General features: G+C 52.0%; 1 protein-coding gene and 1 non-coding gene across 2 annotated transcripts in view; one reads left to right on the top strand and one right to left on the bottom strand.

Annotated features, from left to right (window-relative positions):
* Pepd (peptidase D) overlaps positions 1-20,253 on the top strand; it is a 134,829-nt gene that overhangs the window by 15,580 nt on the left and 98,996 nt on the right. Inside the window, exons 4-6 of the mRNA XM_051162196.1 lie at positions 6,385-6,448; positions 14,704-14,751; positions 18,066-18,127. Coding sequence (XP_051018153.1) covers positions 6,385-6,448; positions 14,704-14,751; positions 18,066-18,127 — 174 coding nt within the window. The remainder of the gene's footprint in view (positions 1-6,384; positions 6,449-14,703; positions 14,752-18,065; positions 18,128-20,253) is intronic.
* LOC127204038 (small nucleolar RNA SNORA17) lies at positions 16,411-16,541 on the bottom strand. Its single transcript, XR_007832401.1, has one exon. It is a non-coding gene; the product is annotated as a small nucleolar RNA SNORA17 (small nucleolar RNA).

The raw sequence follows: 20,253 nt of genomic DNA, 5'->3' as shown, positions 1-20,253 counted from the left end.
CCTGCTGAGGAGAGCTGCTAACAGGGAGTGGAACCACCCTAAGAGAGGGAAGTGTGCTGCCGTCAACAAAGCTGAAAGGAGTTGGAGGTCTGAAGACACTTTGACATCGCACATGGAGATGCCGAGCTTGGAGTGCGCCCAGCTGGTGTTTGGTCTTGCTTTGGCTCAGCCTCTCTTCACTGTGCTCCCGTTCCTCCCCTTTGGAGTGGTGATGTGTGTCCTGTGCTGTGATAGGATGGGAGTGTGTGAGCTGCTTTTCCATTTGATTTTACAGAAGGTTACAAATAAGATTGCCAGGAGTCTCAGAAGAGACTTTGAGCTTTTACACAGTGTGAAGACTGTGATAGACTATGGATGGGGACTTTTGAAGTTGGGCTGTATGCATTTTGCATTATGATATGGCTATAAGCCTATGGGGGCCAGGGAGTCATATAAAGTGGTTTGAATAGGCCCATAGGGAGATGTGTCCTTGTTGGAGTAGGTGTGGCTTTATTGGAGGAGGTATGTCACTGGGGTGGCCTTTGAGGTCTCAGATGCTCGAGCCAGGCCCGGTGTCTCACTCTCCTCCTTCTGCCTGCCCATCCAGCCCCATGTCTGCCTGCTTGTCTCCTCGCTTCCCGCCAAGATGATAATGAACTAAGCCTCTGAAACTGTCAGGCAGCCCCAGATGAATGTTTTCCTTTATCAGGGTTGCCATGGTCATGGTGTCCCTTCACAGCAGTAGAAACCCTAACTAAGACACTGTCCTTTCAACATCCCCGTGGCCCTACCTCCTTGCTCAAACTGAGCTTTCTTTCAGCTCTGAGCTGTAGGGATAGACAGTGGAGGTCCAGGAAGGTTGCTCAGGGCCTCAGTTGGCCCCACTTGGAGTTTCTGTCTGGAGAGATGGGGACACTGAATGTGTGAGACCTCTGCTGTCTCTTCTTTCTTTCTCTCGTGAGATAGAATGTCACTGTGTAGCCTAGGCTGGCCTCAGATTCATATCCACCTGCCTCTCCCCAAGGGCTGGGAATACAGGCGACCATCACCATGTCCTGCCCAAAGAATTATGGGAGTGAATGCGTGCATGCCAGTGTGTGTTGCTGGGGCTTGAATCTGGGGCCTGCACATGCTGGGCGGGCACTGTAACCTCTGAGCTGCACACCTACAGCTTTCCTTCTTATGAAGAACTGGCCCTAGCCCGCAAGGAAGGATGCTGCCTGCAACTGGAAGGCAGACATCTTTTGGAGCTGGTAGAGTGGAGGACTGGTCTTGCCTAAGGGACTCCTCCCCAGGTGCTGAACCTGTGTAAACTGCTTGTTTCCTAACTTACATCCTGGGAACTAACAGCCCTTGCCTGAAGGGCTTAAGGCCCAGGACCTGATTGCTGTATAGTCTTCAAGAATGCAGGAATGCCGCAGCGGGAGTCTGAGGCTGTTAAAAGCCCCTTAGTCCTGCCCTCGCTGTGCTGAGGCGGTGCATTCATTGTCTAAGGCAGAACAGACCCTTGAGTGACCTTGAGGGTAGACACGGGTCTGCAGGGTTGGTTTCCCTGGTGAACGAGGCTGCTGTGTGCTGTGCAGGCCAGACCCCGCCCGCAGCTCTGGTCCCAAGGGAGATTGTGACACTACGGCTGAGGCGGTTCCCTTAGCAGACCTTTCCCTTCTGCGCTCTGGGGTGAATGTCTGTCTCCCTGTCCTGAGCATGTGGGAGGGAAGGCCCGGTTGTAACGGGCAGGTGACAAAGGGGTCGCTTGTCTGGGTCCGAGCTGGGAAGCAGCCAGATCTGATGTGCACGGCTGCTTCCAGACGCTGCGGTAATCGATAGGGCACCAGGAGCAAGGCTGACGGGATTACCTGGCCTTTGCAATCAAAACCCACCAGACTGAACATTTGACCTTAAGCTCCGCAGCTTCCTTTGGAGTCTCTAATCTGATGGCTTTTGAAAATCCATCTGGCAGGTTCTACAATCCAGAGTCACTCGGGGCACCCGCATTCTGCTGTAGGATCCACAGCGTCCGTGGGTGCAGCCTTGCCGTCAAGGTTGCAGATTCGGTGGGGGTGGGGGGAGGGAAGGGATAGGAAGCCTAGGGCCGCCTGCCATGTGCCTCACCCCACACCCTGACTGCAGCTGGAGTGTGGGAGCGCCTGAGGTGTTTTTGTAGAAGTCTATCCCAAAAAGAGGATCAGCTGACAGCGGCTCTGCCCGAGGTGTCTGGGCTCCTCTAAGCAAGCTGAAAGCCTCCTGTGTGACCTACCACACCAAGCAGCTTCAGGGATGTGGAAAGTGAGAAGCTTTGGGAGCGCATAGGGCATCCTCTACAGTCCTGCCTGTCCCTGACCAAACGGAAAGGAGAGAGAGTGTGCCTGGCCTAGGTTTGCAGGGGCTGGTGATTGGCGTCTTGAGCACCTGTCTGGCCTCAGGCTACCCAGGAAGAGACTATTGTGAGCTCTCCAGGGCTGAGTCTCAGAGGCCCCATGCCCAGCCCCTTTTGATCCTGGAACCCCTGTGGGCATGTGTGTGTGTGTGTGTGTGTGTGTGTGTGTGTGTGAGCGCATGCGTGTGTGGCATAACTTGTGGAGACGTGCGTGGGGGTGACTGTTGCCTTGCTCCATAGCTCAGGGTGACCTTGAATTCAAAATCCTCCAATCTCAGCTTCTGGAACAGCGGAGTCGCAGGCATGTGCCACCATCATACTTGGTGTTATGTGGGCTGCCTGTGGTGTGAGATACAGTGTGTGGGAGGTGGTCTCTTTTGGCACAGCCCCAGCTCCTCTAGTCTTTAAGTCACAAGGAGCACAGCTTCCCGAGCCTTTGCGGGGTACCCTGGCTCCTGCTGTCATCAGGAGGGGGCCTCTTTGAGGGGAGCAGTCCCCCAGAGGGGGGACTCTGCCTGAGCACCTGTACCTGATCGCCAGCACCGAGGGCTTAGCCAGAGTCCCTAGCTTTCATAAGCTGCACTACTTTTGTTCTGTCCTGGTCACCGATCTCCACATGGCTTTCCTCCGCCTGGCCTCTCTGTGTGGGATAATCTCAGGATGTGCCGCCCTGGCTGCTCCAGCTCGCACACAGGAGCAGTCTCCAGGCTGAGGCACTGCTCTGATTTGCAGAGGGCTACTTCCCTCTTTGACAACTTAACGACATCCTGACATGGTTGCTGACTTACGTACCGCACGCACCATGTTCTGCCATCAGAGGAGTAAAAGGCAGCGGCGTTGTTTGGAGCCGGCGGCAGGCGCCAGGCGCTGGAAATGCACGGTGTCGGCAATCATTTGGCCTTATTACTTATTCATTGGCCACATGCAGGTGGTCAGCTAGCCACTGGGACCTGCTCTTTAAATTTTTATTTTCTGGAGGGTTCCATCATGTCTGCATCGAGTGGCATTAATTTAATGGCTTCTTCTCATCTGAGGCCTCCTCACCCAGGCCTCTGGTGCACATGGCACTGCGACCAAGCACCGTCTGCTATGACTCTGGGCTTGAGATGCTGCAGAGCAGGCCTGCAGGGGCCTGAGTGCCTGAGCACAGATCCCCTCCACAGGATGGGCATCCTGTCAAGGGAGGGGACTTCTCTCTGGGCCACTTGAATGAGGAGCTTCCGAGTGAGCTCAGCTACTCTCCTGATTCGTTCCCTCAGTCCAGCTCTTTCCATCGGGATCTCCCACGTGGTGGGGCCAGGCACGAGCTGTGCTTGCTCCTCCTCACGTGCCAGCTGCATGGAGACCCTGTAAGAAGCCACCCCGTGGCCCGGTCAACACCCTCAGGCCATTCAGAGAGTCCTAGTGCTCCTCTCAGCCAGGGGACCTATCACTCCTTTCCCCATCAACCCCACCAAGTCATGGCTGCCAAGTCTTCCATGGCTGGCTTGCTCATGCAGCCTGGCACATAACACCCCTTCAGGTAACATCTAAATGACTTTTACTGTAATTAACCCACAAACATGAAAAACGCAAGTACTGTTCAAACTTAATTATCTCTGCCCTTTATAAGAAGAGTGTAATGTGTGCAGTACCAGACAGAACGCTCACAGCTCTTTATATTTTATACAGCGGTGGTTATTCTTGGCAAGACAGCGTTTTGGCTCTTAAGATCCAGTTTGCACTCACCCTAGACTGTGAGTGGCATTTGCCTCTGAGGGAGAGCAAGGGCTGGGCAAAGGGCACTTGGTGAACTGGTACTTGTGCTCACTTCTTCCCACTGGGACTCTCCTGGGGGCCAGCCGTCCTTTGCTCTACCTTGCCATCCACAGAGCGTGGAATGGCTCATGGCCACTGTTAGGAATGGAGCGTCAGTTATTCCCCAGAAAGTCTTGTACTGAATGCTTGGTTCCTACCTGGTGGTGCTGTCAGGAAGGAAGACTGGAGGAACTGGTCACTGGCATGTGTCCTTGGGGTAGCATCGTTTCTCAGGCATGCCCCTGTCCCTGCTGCCAGCTTCCTGTCCACTACAGAGGGAACGGCCTTTGCTGTAGCTGTCCATGCCGTCCACCATAATGACCTGCCTCCCTGTCAACTCAGAGGAACTGGCACACTGAGGTCTCTGAACACAAAAGCCCTGAGCCGAAAGGAACGCCTCCTCTCTTAGGCTCTTCTAGCAGCGATGTAAAAGCAACTTGCATACCCACCATGGGGGAGTTCGTAGGTGAGCACCCAGCAGCAGGGACACCCAGTGGTCACAGCCCGCTACAGTCACCTCTTGTAACACACACACACACACACACACACACACACACACACAGACATACACACAGACACACACACACATAGATCTAGACACACACATACACACACAGAGACACACACTGGGAGAGGAGGACAGGGTGCTGTTTCCTACTGGCTCCCCTCTAAAGGATGTTTGTTGGAGGGAGGCTTTAAGTGCCCTGTGGCAGTGGATGTGAAAAGCTTAGGCTCCCATATTGGTGGCGGGCCTGGCCGCCTGTACAGAGCCCTGGAGGCTGAATTAGATCTTTGAGCTCCTGAATCTGTGTGGAGTTTGCTTTTCATGCCTGTCACAACAGGTGATGACAAAGGAACTGGGACTGGAGGCGGAGCTGGGCCGAGCTGGCACAGCTGGAGAGGGAATGGCGCAGATGCACAGCAGCTGTTTTGCTGGTGGCCCTATCTCTTGCTTTCCCAGTCTGCAGCTGGGACTCCCAGAATCCAGGTGAAGTGACACCTCCTGCCTCAGCCCCTGAGGCTTTGTGCTAATGGAGGCGGTGGGTCATGGTCAGTTAACATGTGAGCTCTTACTCATGGCGGATGCTAATGCCACTGAATTGTGCAGACTTAATTAATGGCAAGAGCTTGATGCCCAGTGAGCTTTTCGGAGGCTGGAGGAGAGGGGGAAAGCAGAGGATGTTCTGTGAGGTCACAGTGAAACCACAGCTCCCTGAGCCTAAAGAGGCCTTTCCACCCGGGTTGTAACACCCTTGCTGCTGGCTCCACTGCCCTCCCTGTCCCCTGGTCCTGTAGGCTGCACCTCTGACAGCCAGCTTTGCTTGTTTGGGTGGAAAGAGATTGATACCAGACCAGAGAGAGCTGTGGACTCCCGGTTCCCAGGCAGCGCTGTGCTGTGGCGCACAGGCCCTGGAGCTCTGAGGGTCTCCTCCTGGTTCCATCTGGGACCCCCAGGAGTACCGCCCCCATCGTCTCACCCCTCATGGCCCCAGAAGTAGATGTAAAGACCTCTGTTGGATGGGACACCTGCTGTGAGACCTCAGTAGGACAGAAAGGGGTGGGTATCTCCCCTTATGTGGCAGCCAGGTGTGCAGTAGTACAGTCAGGGTGGCAAATACACACATCACTGCATTTAGCTGGCGACCCCGCCCCCCCCACCATGTAGTCAGTGCTCTTCCATTTGTAAGCCCATTGCCCTAACAACATTGGCTCACCTGGGTGGGGCGGCAGCCCCGTGAGTCCAGGGGAAAGCATCATGAGTTGGGCGAGGGCTGTCTTACCCATCTACTCCATGTTTCTCTTTGGCTAATTCTTTTTTTTTTTTTTTTTAAAGCTTGATGAGTAAGTTTAAATTCTTCTCATCACTGAGAAATACCAATATTGACTTCTTTAAAGTATTCACTTATTAACCTTCCTTTAAGGAGGTACATCCTGCGAAGTCACTAATTCCATGCCCCTAAAGGTAAGGATTAGAGGGTCAACGACACGGAGGTAGAGAGTAGAAGCGAGGACCATATCCTACCACTGCTTGCTGCAGGCAGCCAGGGGCGTAGTGGGTTGACTCCGGGGGTCCCGGTCGGTGGTCCAGTGGCACGATACCCGTCATCAGCAGCTGCTTGGTGGGGGCTCCTCGCACTACGGCAGGAATGCCTAGATTTGGGAGGCAGAAGGCAGCTAGGCTGAGGCACTGCCGAGACCTAACCATGGCTTTCTTTGTGCTTTCTTTTGAGAATCCATTCCAAGGAGCATTTCAAGGAGAAGTATGCTGTGGATGATGTCCAGTACACGGATGAGGTGAGTAGCTGACACAACGCTGACTGCCCCAGTCTGGGGACACTACCGCCAGCCACCAGCCCTCAGGAGCAGGCAGAGAAAACCCACAACAGGCCTCTCTGGTCTGAGGATCCTATTCTCAGCCTGGAAAGTGCATCACCTGAGAAGATAGACGTGTCCAGCCACTTGGCTTATGGTGACCACTGATGACCTTACAGAAAGGATGTCTCTGAGAGGGAGCCTGGCTGCCAGTGGGACAGGGATGTAGTCAAAGCTGCCAGCGGGCTGGTCTTTGTATATGAGGGCACTATTTATAAGAAGAGCCAGTGAGTAGAAAGGAATTGGGGGTACCTTCTAACCTGGTCACCCAGTGGGTGTTAGGCAGGGTGGATACATGTGTCACCATTGCCCTGCGCCTGTGACTCTGACCCTTGTCCAAGCAGTCGAAAGGGGCTCTTCATCTTCTACTGCTGACAGAACAGGGCTGAGGCAGGAGCACAGCTAGGAGTTTCAAGGTCTGAGTAAGCAAAGCCCTCTGATACCATGGCCGCTGTTGGGCACACAGGAGGCCTCTCTGCTCCGTCCCTGGACGCTGTCAGGGCAACATGTTCTGTGTAAGTCAGAGCCGGGTAGAAGTCAGCACCTAACCACCAACCATCCAACCTGGGCCCGGCTGGAGCAGCGGGACGGGGCACTGTGAATACGCTGGCCTAGACAGAACTTGAGAGTGGACACATGCTAAGAGCCGGAGCTGCCAAGCTTTGGAAGTAGCTTAGATGCCTGTCCACAGATGAACAGAGAGGAAATATGCAGCCTAGCACAGTGGCTCACGCCTTTACTCCCAACTCTCAGAGAGGCAGAGTCAGGCGAATCGCTGTGAGCTCAAGGCCAGCCTGGTGTCATTTGTGGGAAAACGGCTGGCCTTGGGGACCTTCGTGTGAATGGAAGGAAGGCAGTGCCATGAGCTCGTCCGCATATGTAGAGTCTTCACAGGACCAACGTACCTGCCTGTGTGTAGTGTGAAAGCAGAAGGACTGTTGGGAAGTGGGCGGGGGGGGGGGGGACAAGATCTGATCACAGCTACCTGAGATCACTCATGAAGGCATCATCACGAAGCAGTTTTGTGCTGTGAATGTACATTAACGATCTCTTCGGAAAGATGCTGATGATGAAGAGGAGGTGGCGGCGGGAGAGGAGAGGAGCTTTGGGGCCCAGGACTGGGCTTGCAGGGTAGAGGTGGTCACGAGATCCATCCAGTGGAGACCAAGCAAAAACCACCCCTTCTGGGCAGGACACAGCTTTGTTGGGGTAACAGCACCAAGTGAAGAAGCAGGTTTTGGGGGACCCTGGCCAAATACATTGCACTGAGGAGCCTGCCTGTCTCTGCTCCGTGTTTTGCGCCTGGCCCACTGGCTCTGGGGCAAACAGCTCTCCCTGACCTTGGGCAGACCAGCTGCAGCCCCATGCTGTACAGAGGCAGCATGGTCCTTCCTCATTCTGTATCCCAGGCGTGCTCGTCCCTCTCCTCCGCTCATCATCCCCATCCACCACGGCCTTGTGTTGGCCCACGCAGTGCTCTCTGGGCGGCTTGTGGACACCGGCCCTGTCTGGCTTCTGCTCTGCACCTGGCCTTTTCTTGTCCCATCCCTGTCTTGAGAACCTGCTTGTCTGCCTTGCCACGCCATTCTTGGACTCTCCATCCTAGTCCCAGAGATGCGCAGGGTGTCAGAGGTGTCTAGACCCAGGGCTCCACCTAGCAGCACGGGTTGTGCGCCAGCACAGGAAGTGAGCTCATGGATGAAGTCACTGAAGCAAGGTAGTGAAGGTGAGCACTCCCACACCTATCCCACATCCTCATCTTCTCTACCTCCTGCCCTGTTGGACCATGGAGAGAGATGCAGCTTTATTATTTTTTTTCTGAAAGGTTCAAAATAATTATTTGTGTGTGTGTTTAAAATATACGTTTATAAGTGTGTGTACATGTCTATGTGTGTTCATGTGCATGTGCATGCAGTACCTATGGAGGCCAGAAGGGGACATCAGATTTCCTAGGGTTGTGGGTTACAAGTGGTTGTGAGCTATCATGTGCGTGCTGGGAACTGAACTCTGGTCCTCAAAAAAAACCAGCAAGTGCTCTTAACCACCAAACCATCTCTCCAGCCCCCATAATGTATGTGCATTGCAGAGAAAAATGAGTTTATCACATTTTCACATCTGTACACTGTACACTTTGATCTTACCTCCATTTGCTGTTTGTCGTGCCCCACCGCTGACCCCTTCTCAAATAATTCCACTTCTCCTTTTAAAAAAAAAAAGAAAAAAAGATTTATTTATTTATTATGTATACAGTGTTCTGCCTGCATGACAGAAGAGGGCATTAGATCCTTTATAGATGGTTGTGAGCCACCATGTGGTTGCTGGGAATTGAACTCAGGACCTCTTGAAGAGCAGTCAGTGCTCTTAACCTCTGAGCCATCTCTCCAGCTCCCACTTCTCCTTTCTTACCTTTCTTTCAAGTGTAGATTCTGCATCTGCGTGTCTTTCTGAGTCTGGCTTTACAAGATGATCTCCGCTGCAGATGACATAATCTCATCCGTTTTATGGCCAGGTAGCACTCAGTTGGGTATATGCACCGTACCTTCATTCTCCACTGGTCTATGGATGGGCACCTGGGCTGATCTCACGTCACTGTGGTGAATTGTGGGTATGCAAATATCTCTGTGGTAAGCTGATTTAGTGTCTTTTGGCTGTATACCTAGGAGTGGTGTAGTCAGCTCATACATAATTTTGTGAAGCCCTTCATACTGATTGCCGTATTGGATGCAGTCATTTAAAGCCCTGCCTATAGTGTATAGGCTCCTTTTCCCACACACCAAGAGGCAGCTTTGATGGGTCCTGTGTATACAGCTCGGCTCCACGCTTTTAAAGGTGACTGTATCTTTATTTACATGCAGCTAATGAGGCTGTTTGCTACATTGTGTCTCTAAGCACTAGAGAAGAGAGATCTGTGTATCCTCCGCCCTGACCTTGTCCCCGTTGCTGTCCCGTGGCAGGTATATCTCCAGGACCCTCCCACCCCATCCATAACGTGTGTCCCAACACCATTGCTATTCTGGGCCCCGGCCGCACAGTCTCCCATTATCAGACCTGGAGGGAGAGCTAGCATAGGGCTGCCTCAGGGTTGTGAGATGGATTCATGCCTTTAGCTGTGTAAGAACCCTCTGTGAGCTGCAGCCTCAGAGACTGGCATTTTGCATTTATAGCTGCAGGGAGGGGAGAATTCAGCTCCCATTTACACTGTGGTTTCTGGGAGAGAGGAAGGAGCCCTCCAGACACAGGACAACAGAGGAAGAGAAGTATCTGGGCGGGACGTCCTTAGTGAAGGTGGAGACTGGCAGCCTGGCATGTGGGAAGCCGTGAGTTCAATGCCCAGAACCAAATTCACGAAGCGTGGTGGTGCATGCCTGTAACCCTAGTCTGCAGGAGGTGGAGGCAGGAGGATTGGAAGATCACCCTTGGCTGTGTAATGCACTTAAAAGCCTGAGCTGCATGACACTTTGTCTCAAAAAAGAAGGAAAAAAAAAAAAACATGTTTGTGATGAGGGGCCTGGTTCCCCTCCTCCTCACAGAAGAACCAGAGCTTAATTACTAGGAAGGGGTCACTCGGGGGACCCCTGTGGGGCAGCTCCACAGCATTGCTGTGTACACTTGGCATGGACACTAGTATCTAACGAACTGGGAGCCGGCAGAGTGGAGGGTGATTTTTTCCTCTTGGTTTATGGCACAGGGCAGATGTTTGAAGGTCACAGGGTCAGTCACTCGGCTGTAGTCAAGCAGGATGTTGGAGAAACAGCCACAGCTGCTCAGGGGTAGATGCTCCTGCTTCTCAGCTGTGGTGTGAGAGGCTTCCAGAAGTAGAGGGGTCCTCGATGGGACCAAGGCCTTGTTCTGAAGGGGCTGCTATATACCCCAACTGTTCAGGAATAGTCAGACATCCATATTGTTGCTGCTATTTTCCATTTAAAAGCAGATTTTAAAAATCTAAGGGCATTTCAGGCCACTGGTGTGCGCTGGTGTCTTGGGAAACTGCCATGAATAATGCTTTCAAGAGTTTCAGGGCTGGTGGGGCAGAGCCCTGCACACTGGGGCCCGCACGGGCATTCTCAGCAATACAGTGGAAGCGCATCTAATTCTTTTGTTCAGAGTGAGTCACTGGCTTGGTCAGAGCCCTAGTTAGGAGCCTGTGAAGGCTTCCCCTGGGAAGCTTCTGGATTGTCCCCAGGGCAGGCTCTGGGCTCTCAGGGGCTTTGATAAATTTTTCGGGTGCACGGCCAGCTAGTCAAGGCTGCCTGGGTGATGGATGCCGGCTACGGCCTGCAGCAAGACAGGGACATTTAACAGTCCCGCTGGGGAGAGCAGACAAGTCCCCTGTGGCATGCGCTCTTAGAAATATGCCTGGGGTTGTTAAAGCTGTGCTGTCTAGTCCTAGGGCTACATTCAGAGCCAGTGACAAACAAAACAAAACAAATAAACAAACCAAAAAAACCCACCACCACCAATAAAAACGCATCTTGTTTCCTCAACGTGTGAGGCACAGCCCACAGTCAGTGAGCTGCTGAGTGGAGCATTGATGGGTCTCCATGGGGAAGGCAGATGGAGCTGCTGGGCTGGGAGAGGTTCTGCAGCCGTAGAGGTAACCAGGGCCCACTCAAACAGCTGTGATCAATAAAAGACGTTCCTCTGCCAGCACTCGCCGACACCTGGCCTGCTCTCTGGACGTGGCCTCCATGGGTCTGAGCATCAGGCTTGCAGTGAGGGGGCTTTCTCCTTCATTATTCCTAACCGGCATGCCCAGAGAGTCATTGTGGAGAGAAAAGCCATCAGCCCCGCACATTTGTTATCCACCTCCTCTCTCTCAAGGACAATAGCAGATACAATCCCCAAGTGCCTCCTCGCTCCCTGACTCTGCCACTGTAATTGACGGCATCGTTGTGTGCTGATGAATGTAGACCCTTCACGTCAACGAAACAACACACCCAGGGCCTGACACACTCAGCTCTGTTGGTTTTAATGAGCCTCTCTCCCCCTCCGGGAGGGGCAGGCGGGAGGAAGGGACTCTGCAAGCCTTCATTTGTGTAACACAGAGGCCAAGGGGCTCCATCATTCTCCAAGCAGTTACTGAGTGAGGGAAGAAGAGAGGCTGCTCCTGGGGAGCCAACACCTCGTGCCCAGATGGCTGGACCACAGTTGGTATGAACACTGGCCTTTGACCCAGTATTCAACTAGGTTACTTGATTTTTAATTTTTTAAAATTATTATTACTCCTCCATCCCTTTGTTCTTGCCTTCCTTCTAAGGTAGGGTCCTATGGAGTCTATGCTGGCCTTGAACTTACGATCCTCCCTACCTCTGCTTTCCAAATTATGGGAAAATAGGCACATGCTATTATGCCTGCTCATTTAATTTTTAAAAAATTTTATTTTATTAGTTTATTCATATTACATCTAAATTGTTAGCCCATCCCTTGTATTCTCCCATTCCTCCCTCCTTCTCGTTTCCCCCCTACTCCCCTCCCCTATGTCTGTGACTGAAGGGGACCTCCTCCCCCTGTATATGCTCATAGGGTATCGAGTCTCTTCTTGGTGACTTGTTATCCTTCCTCTGAGTGCCACCAGGCCTCCCCATCAAGGGGACATGGTCAGAAATGGGGCACCAGAGTTTGTGTGAAAGTCAGACCTCACGCTGCTCGTTTAATTTTTAAGTGAACTGTTTTTTCCTCATGAGGTAGGGTCTTACTGTATATTCCAAGGTGACCTCAAACTCACAATTCTCCTGCCTCAGCTTCCCAAATGCCAGAGTTATAGATGTGAGCCACCACACTATAAACCCTTAAAGAATATATAAATATATAAAACTATATATACCAGGATGCTCAGACAGTATTATTTATAATAATTCATCATTAGAAAGAATTTGCAGGCTGGAGAGATGGCTCAGAGGTTAAGAGCACTGCTTGCTCTTCCAAAGGTCCCAAGTTCAATTCCCAGCAACCACATGGTGCCTTTCAACCATCTATAATGAGATCTGGTGCCCTCTTCTTGTGTATATAATAAATAAATAAATCTTTAAAAAGAAAGAAAGTTTTTTGTTTGTTTGTTTTTTGGTTTTTTTTTTTAGAAAGAAAGATTTTATGTAGCCAGGTACGGTAGAACATGCTTGTAATCCAACACTTGGGGAGGCAGAGGCAGGCAGATCTCTGTAAGGAGTTCCAATCCAAGGCAGCCAAGGCTGTTACACAGAGAAACTCTGTCTTAAAAAAAACCAAAAAAAAAAAAAAAAAAAAAAAAAATCAAAACAAAACAAAAAAGAAATAATTTATATATCTAGCAGAGGGAAAGATCAAGTAAATGATGCTGAGTCCGTTAAGAAAGACTTCTGTAGCCACACATTAAAACCTGGGTTATTCTCCCCCCCACCCTCAAACCCCCCCACCCCCGTTCTGTGTGTGTGTGTGTGTCTGTCTGTCTGTCTGTCTATCTGTCTCTGTGTGTGTGTCTGTCTCTGTGTGTATGTGTGTGTTTCTGTCTGTCTGTCTATCTGTCTCTGTGTGTGTGTCTGTCTCTGTGTGTGTATGTGTGTGTGTGTGTGTCTGTCTGTCTGTCTGTCTCTGTGTGTGTGCGCGCGTGTGTCGATCCTTGGGATCTAGAATTATAGGTGGGTTATAAGGCAACTGATGCGGGTTTTAGGAACTAACTTGGATCTCCTAGGAGAGCAGCGGTCAGAGGTCTTAGTCACCGTGCCATCTCTCTGTCCTGGCTTTGCTGTTTCTTAGCTGTGAATCTAGGCAGGCTCCATAGCCCCCACACAAGCCATTTTCATCTGCGGGTCCTGGACATTTGTAGTAACGTCATTACGGGTGGTTAAATGAGGTGATGTGTGTAAGATGACTGACGCGGGCCATAATCAAAGACTTATTGAACGTTTACCATCCCCAGCGGTAGTGACTGCTAAAAATTATGTGTTTGAAGAATATTTAATGACAGGAAATAAGCGAAGCATGTAATTTCATATGATCCAAATGTCATTACAATTCTCTGTTTCTATGCACAGAACTGAACTGTCTCTGGGGATGGGATGGCAGGTGCATTTTCTCTTTGATGGCTTCCAGTATGTTCCAGCTTTTCTCCGGGAGCCTTTTAGTATTGAAAAGTGTGTATATACTTATGTCAAAACTTATCAAAGTATCCACCTTAAGTGCGTGCAGCTCGGAGCGTTTCAGCAGTAACTCAGCCAGTCTGTCACGGCAGCCCCCCCTCCTCTTCTGTGCTGAGGGTGCTAAAGAGCCAGAGGACTAGATTGCTTCCAGCAAGGTGGTCAGCACTCTGGGGTGCAGGTTTCCCAGCTGGTGTATGATGGGTGCTTTGTCAGCGGGTGGATGACAGTCACCTGGGGGTGGGTAGAGAAGGCAGTGACTGAATCTTCTTGCAGGGCTGAGGTGGGACTCAAGTAGGATGTGATGATGTAGCCAAGACGGTGGAAAGTTGTAGGTGAGAGTGAGCGGAGGTGCGGGCAGGTGAGCCTGTGTCCACTCACACAGGGTACTAGGGAGGAAGCCCTCACCGCGCAGGAGCAGGAGGCCTGAGGGGGATGGGTGGAAGCCAGTGAGTGGAGTTGAGGAAAGCTAACTCCCCTCAGTTTACACGTCAGAGGGTCGCAGTGGGCAGGAAGGGAAGCCTTGGGATGGGTGGCACTTGGGGCCTGTGTCTGATAGGACCGAACTTTCAGGGAGAGCAGGGGACCTGCACACAGCTGCTGGCCATGGGGAGTGGGCAGGTCTGGCTCTTTGGAGCCAGGGATCTGTGTGGTGCCTGGAGGAAGACTCCATGGTGCGGAGGGTACAGTGTTTAGCCTTGTACCCTCTGTACTGTTTTGACAGCTATAGGGCTTTCTGGAGTCCTTCCGCCTCTCTGAGCCTCAGTTTCCTCATATTAAGGGCAGGGTGGCCTGACAAAATCCCTGACAGAAAGAACCTGAGAAGGGAGAAGCTTATTTTGGCTTGCAGTATCAGAGGTCTTCTGTGATGGCAGGAGCGCGTGGCAGGGCTTGGTGTTCATGGAGGCAGAGTAGGGGCGGCCAGCCACAGGAAGGCCCTCCTTCTGCCAGCCAGACCCACCTCCTAAGGGTTTGCAGCTTCAGAATAGCGCCACAGATCAGCTGCTATTGCAGGAATCTGTGGGCAGCAGTTCTGCTCTAACGGGCTCTCTTTTTGATTTTCAGATTGCCAGTGTCCTGACCTCACGGGGCCCTTCCGTCCTCCTCACTTTGGTAAGTGGCACCCTGCTGCATGCGGGGTTGGGAGGGGTGTTAAGAGACTGAAAACAAGTGTAGAGGTGTGCTGGCGTGGGATGCAGAGGCAGGAGAGTTGGCGTTAGAGCCAGCCTGGGCTATTTGGTTCAACACAGAAGCTGAGAACTGGTCACCTGTGGTCACTTGCCTTTTCCTGATGGCCGACTATGTCTAAGATCCCATCCTCCAGTCCAAGTGGGATGTGCTGTGTCTGGTCTTGTAGCCACAGTGGGCAGGGTACCACCAGCAGCCCTGGGGTTAAAACTAGCTTAAGCTCCTGGCATTTCACGTATAAATTGTCACTCTTCATTTTCACCCCGAATCGCCTACGATAATACGATTTGACAACCACACTCTTGGCATCTTCAGGAGGGGCACAGCCTGGGTCGGGGCAGGGGTGCGGCGGGCTTCCGGTCTTCAGGCAGGGCTGGGTGGGGCTGAGCTGCTGTACATCCTTCTACCTTCACTTCCGGATTCTCGCTCACACACAGAGCCCCTCACCCTCCCAGAATGGCCCTTCTCTCTCCTTTGTTACTGATTTAAACAGGAATAAGTCCTCCTCTTGTCTCTTCTCTCTGCAACGCAGGAACATCACCTGTGACGGTGCTGTCCGACTGGTTGGTGGGGGTTGTTGGTTTGTTTGCTTTTAACTTTTTATTGATTCTTGCTGAATTTCACGCCTTGCACCCCAGTCCCACTCCCCTCCAACTCCCCTCCAGCCTTTGCAAACTCTCCCCAACAGAGGGAAAAAAAAAAAAACCCATCTCCCTACGGAAGCTGTAGCATAATGAGAATTCTGGATTCTGGAGTGTCAGTTTCTTAATTAAAAAAAACAAAAAACAAACCAGAAATATAAGAATATGTTTTCATTTCAATCCCAGGTGTGGGATATGGGGCTACTTGCAGCAACTGACTGTGCTTTGCCTCGTGCTCTAGCAGAGGCGTGGTTTTGCGAGCGGCAGGTAGTTTTTGTGATTGTGTGATATTTGGAATTCTAGGAAGTTTTCAGAGCGTATTTAAATGCTAGGGCCCCCGAGAGACAAGGTCGGTTGTGGTTTGTTAGCCAACAGACCTTGGCTGCGGCAGGGCCACAGACCTAGATGTGGCCTCGGTGGCAGCACAGGCCAGGACCCCACCATGGTCCGGGTGGCGTCACCAGCTACTCACATCAGGCTGTTCCTCACTATCCTCCATTCATTCTTTCCTCCCGCCTCTCTTCACTCTGCCCACGTCCTTCTGTTTCTCCTTCTCTTCCATCTCTCCACTACTTCCTCTCAGTGGTGCCCGGGGTCTCTGAGTGTCTGGGGTGCTCTCAGGAGTGCTATGTCCCACTCCTGCATTATGATGCCAGGCAGGAGTCATCTCGGGCACGGTCTGCCCCGTGCCCCAGGCCTGCATGACACGAGACTGGTAGTCATCTCAGGCTAGCAGCCTGTCCAGGCTCCACGGAGCACATCTGGTGGTCATCTCTGGCTCATTCCTCACCCAGCCTACCCGAGTGGCCCCTTGCAAGGGTCATGTGTCTTGGGCTCACTCCTGCCCGGGACTCATGGTCCCAGGCAGGTTTCCTCTAGTCTCTGGCTTGCTCCCCTGCCTGGCACTGGACGGGTGGTCGTCTCAGGCTCGCTTTTTTCAGGGACTGTTAGGCTTCCAATCATTCACATGTTTACGGGTCGGAACACTGAACGTAGACAGAGCCTCTCTCCTCTCCGTCACCTGCTGATGCACATGTGACAGCAGCCACACCTGCAGTGCCTCTATGGGGAGGGTGTCCCAGTGTGTTTTATCTGGGACCAAAGTTGGACAGTGATACAGAGAGGAGAGTCTCTTCCCTCTCTGAGGTGGTTCGCTTTCCTCTGAACCCTTTGTTTCATCTCAGTGTATATGTGCGCTCCCATTGGATATCTGCTTACAGTTAGGAAAAGCAGGCAGATGAAGGTCTAAGAGTCCATAGCTGTCTCTGGGTATCTGGGGGATCCCAGCAGGACAGATCTCTTACATTTTGTTGACCTCTGCCCACCCTTCCATATCCAGCAAAGGCCTGCTACAGTGCTCAGTGCCTGTCCTAGTTAGGTTTTCTGTTGCTGTGATAAACACCATGATCTAAAGCAGCTGGGGAGGAAAGGGTTTATTTTATCTTACAGTTTGTAGTCCAGCATCCAGGGAAGTCAGGGCGGAGACTCAAGCAGGACAGGGACCTGGAGCTGGTGTATGGGCTGAGAGGGAATGCTGCTTACTGGCTTGCTCTCCATGGCTAGGTCAGCTTGCTTTCTTATGCCATATAGGACCGCCTGCCCTTAGGTGGCCCCGCCCACAATGGGCTGGGCCTTCCCCCATCAATCATAGTCAAGAAAATGCCCCACAGGTTTACCTACAGGCCAATCTGCTGGGAGCATTTTCTTCTCAGACAACTCTTAACTTGAGTCAAGTTGACATAAAACTAGTTCACTGTGTATAATGTTAAGCTATCTTGTTTAGGGGATGATGATAAGAAAAAAAGATCTGCAGCTATAATTGTTTTTTTGCTTTAAGAAGATTTTGTTGTGGTTTTCTTTTTTTCAAATATTTTTATTCCGTGATTGTTGATTCTGTTACAGAATTGTAGTGTGGAGGGCAGGCTACATTCCTTTGGACTTCATACTAGTGAGAATGCATGTGTCTGATAAAAGATAAGGAAGCATGCCTGGAGAGAACAGATTAGGGCAGGGACTGTCTGTGTGTGTGTGTTGGTGGGGAAGGCATCTTGGGTTCTTGTTTTTCTTGCCCAGCCCTCCCTGGGCCTGAGTGTCTCAGCGGTGCCAGCAGACCCGTCCAGCCCACCCCTCCCTGTGTATGTGGGATGCTGCAGCAGACTCTTCCTGCTGTGTACCTGGGATGCTGCAGCAGACCCACCCTGCTGTGTACCTGGGATGCTGCAGCAGACTCTTCCTGCTGTGTACCTGGGATGTTCTGATCCATCCAGGCTAGTCTTGAACTGGTGACTTCCCCTTCCCCATGTGCTCAGTGCTAGAATTACAAACATCACTACTGTATCTGGATCTCTCTGCTTTTTACGTTGCTCTAAGACAAAATCCCCATCTCAGCTCCAGGGTCCAGCTTAGAGTTACTGTGCTGTGGAGCTCACTTGTCAAGGAAAGGTTGGCAGGAAGGATGTGCTGGGCAGTGGTGGGCCTCCTTGTTCTCCTCCATTTGAGTCTGTCTGGAAGAGACAGACACTCCTAGGCAGGCCCTGGGGATGCCTTGTGGTCCTTCAGCGACGCACCTGTCCTCACACCCTCTTCTTCTCTCCACAGCGTGGTGTCAACACGGACAGTGGCAGCGTCTGCCGGGAGGCCTCCTTCGAGGGCATCAGCAAGTGAGTCTGTCCTCCACCCACTCCCACCATCACCTGCTGAACTTTCCCAGGCTGGCCGTGCAAGACCCGAAATATGGGCGTGTGCTGAGAATAGGTGTGATCAAGTGTCTGGAGCAAATGTGTAGTGAAATAATTTGTGAAAAAAACACTTCCTCTTTCACTTTAAGGAAAACAACCACCCTGGGTTGGGCTCCATCTTGGAAGAACTCTGGGGCCCTGGCCACTGTATGGCAAGAGCAGCTGTTTTCCTTCATTCATTTTCGTTGATTTTTACACTGATTTGATTGATTATATGTGTATGCAGGAGGTGAGTGTACATGCCATGGTGCCTGTGGAGGTCAGAGGACAACTTCTTTCCTGCCACTGTGTGGATCCTGGGATTTGAACTGCACTTGACAGGCTTGGTGGCACATCCTCCCTATCCCCCCTCCCCAGCCCACCACCCACACCCCAACAGCCTTGTTTTATTTGTTTTCTATTTAGCCCAGGCTGGCCTAGAAGTGGCCTTTGCAGTGGTTTGTTTCTCTGAGACCTGCTTTGAGCTTTGTAGTCTTTTTCTTTCTTTCTTTCTTTCTTTCTTTCTTTTTAAATCAATCCCCTCCCCCCAAGTCCTGGCCCAGCCCAGTTCTCAGCAACCCCCTGTGTCTCCCACTGTCCTGATCTTTTACTCATAGCCCAGTTAAGCTCTGGGTTGAGCCCCTTACGTCCCCTCTCTGGGCAGGAGGGTAGCAGGTCTGTCCTCTTGTCACCCCTCATCCACCCTCCCAGAGAGCGCTGCCTGCCAGCTGTCACCAGGTCCGGGTGGGTCCTGGGAGGTCTGGGCCAAAGTGACTGGGGTGTTAAAGATGATCCCCCAAGACAGCCAGCAGCTGTGCTCCTGCACCTGAGCCACGGTGACCTCCCAACTGTAGGTTCTCAGAAGCACTTTATCCTCTGTCGTCCTTTTGTGGACCAGGGTGTTACCGGAAGAAACACCTTATAATTATGTATGAGTCTGAGCCACAGGAGGGAGTCTGTGCATATGTGCGATGGAAGGGTGATTAGAAAGGATTATGAACTCATGAATATGTATCGCTTCTCCAGCGATAAGAGCTGCGGGGCAAGGGGACTGGGTATCTAGTTTGCTTCTTTCATGGCACAAACTGCTGCATCCTCTTGAGAGTTTGCCCTGAGCGGCCCCATGTTGGCCAGCCCAGCACGTTGAAATGCCAAGTCTCTGTTTTCCTCTCCCAGCACTCTACACTGCCAGGTGCCTGTGCCCCTACACCCTGTTCACCTTTCCCAGCCCATCCACCTGCAGCCTCTGCCATGTGGGAAGGGCCTTGTGCTGGATATGGTTCTGTGACTTTGGCCACCATGTGTAATGTAGCGCTGCTTAGGTGGTGGGGGCCAAAGGAGACAGCTGGGGTCAGAGCCTGCACAGCATCTGGCTGCCTGCTACAGATCCTACTCAAATCTGTTAGCCCAAGAGAGGGTCTGCCCGTCTATGCAGTAGCCAAGGAGGTTGGATTCCTGCTCAGCCGCAAGCTGTAGCTTCTGGTCTCTGCCTCAGAGGAACGGGGTCTGGGGTCCGGTGGATTGGATGACTGCTCCTAGGATGAAGCTGCTGAGGCAGATCTTTGCTGCCCCGGGAAGGTTCACTGAGGAAGGCAGGTATAACTATCAATGTCACTGGGAGTCGGAAGTGGAGCCCTCATCCTGCCTCACTGAGAGGATTCCCTGCTGGGAACTCCACCCTTGCTCTCCTCTGAGCAGATCCCAGCTTCCATTCCTGGCTTTGCCCCTGGGTCTTTTCAGTCTTTCTCAGGACCCTAGTGAGCTTGTGCCTTGTGGTCCTCCACCCATTTGACATCTTGAGACTTGTCTGTCTGGTTTTGTTCCTGAGACAAGGTCTTGCTCTCCAGCTTAGGTGCACCTGGAACTCAAGTCTCCCACTAAGGTATGCACCAGCATGTCCAGTGTGAAAACCTTTTCCTGAGACCCGGGGACCGCCTTTTTCACGAATTTTCTCACTCATGGGATACACATATTTGATGGGGGTGCAGAGGGTGTGCCTGTGGTGCTCCCCAGGCTCCCCAGCAGCTGAGCTGGGCTGGGGGAACAGTTCTCCATAGCTGGTGTGGGCT

This window comes from Acomys russatus, chromosome 19 (assembly GCF_903995435.1).
Source record: "Acomys russatus chromosome 19, mAcoRus1.1, whole genome shotgun sequence".
Taxonomy (NCBI): Eukaryota; Metazoa; Chordata; class Mammalia; order Rodentia; family Muridae; genus Acomys; species Acomys russatus.
This window is presented reverse-complemented; position numbering and strand designations above follow the sequence as displayed.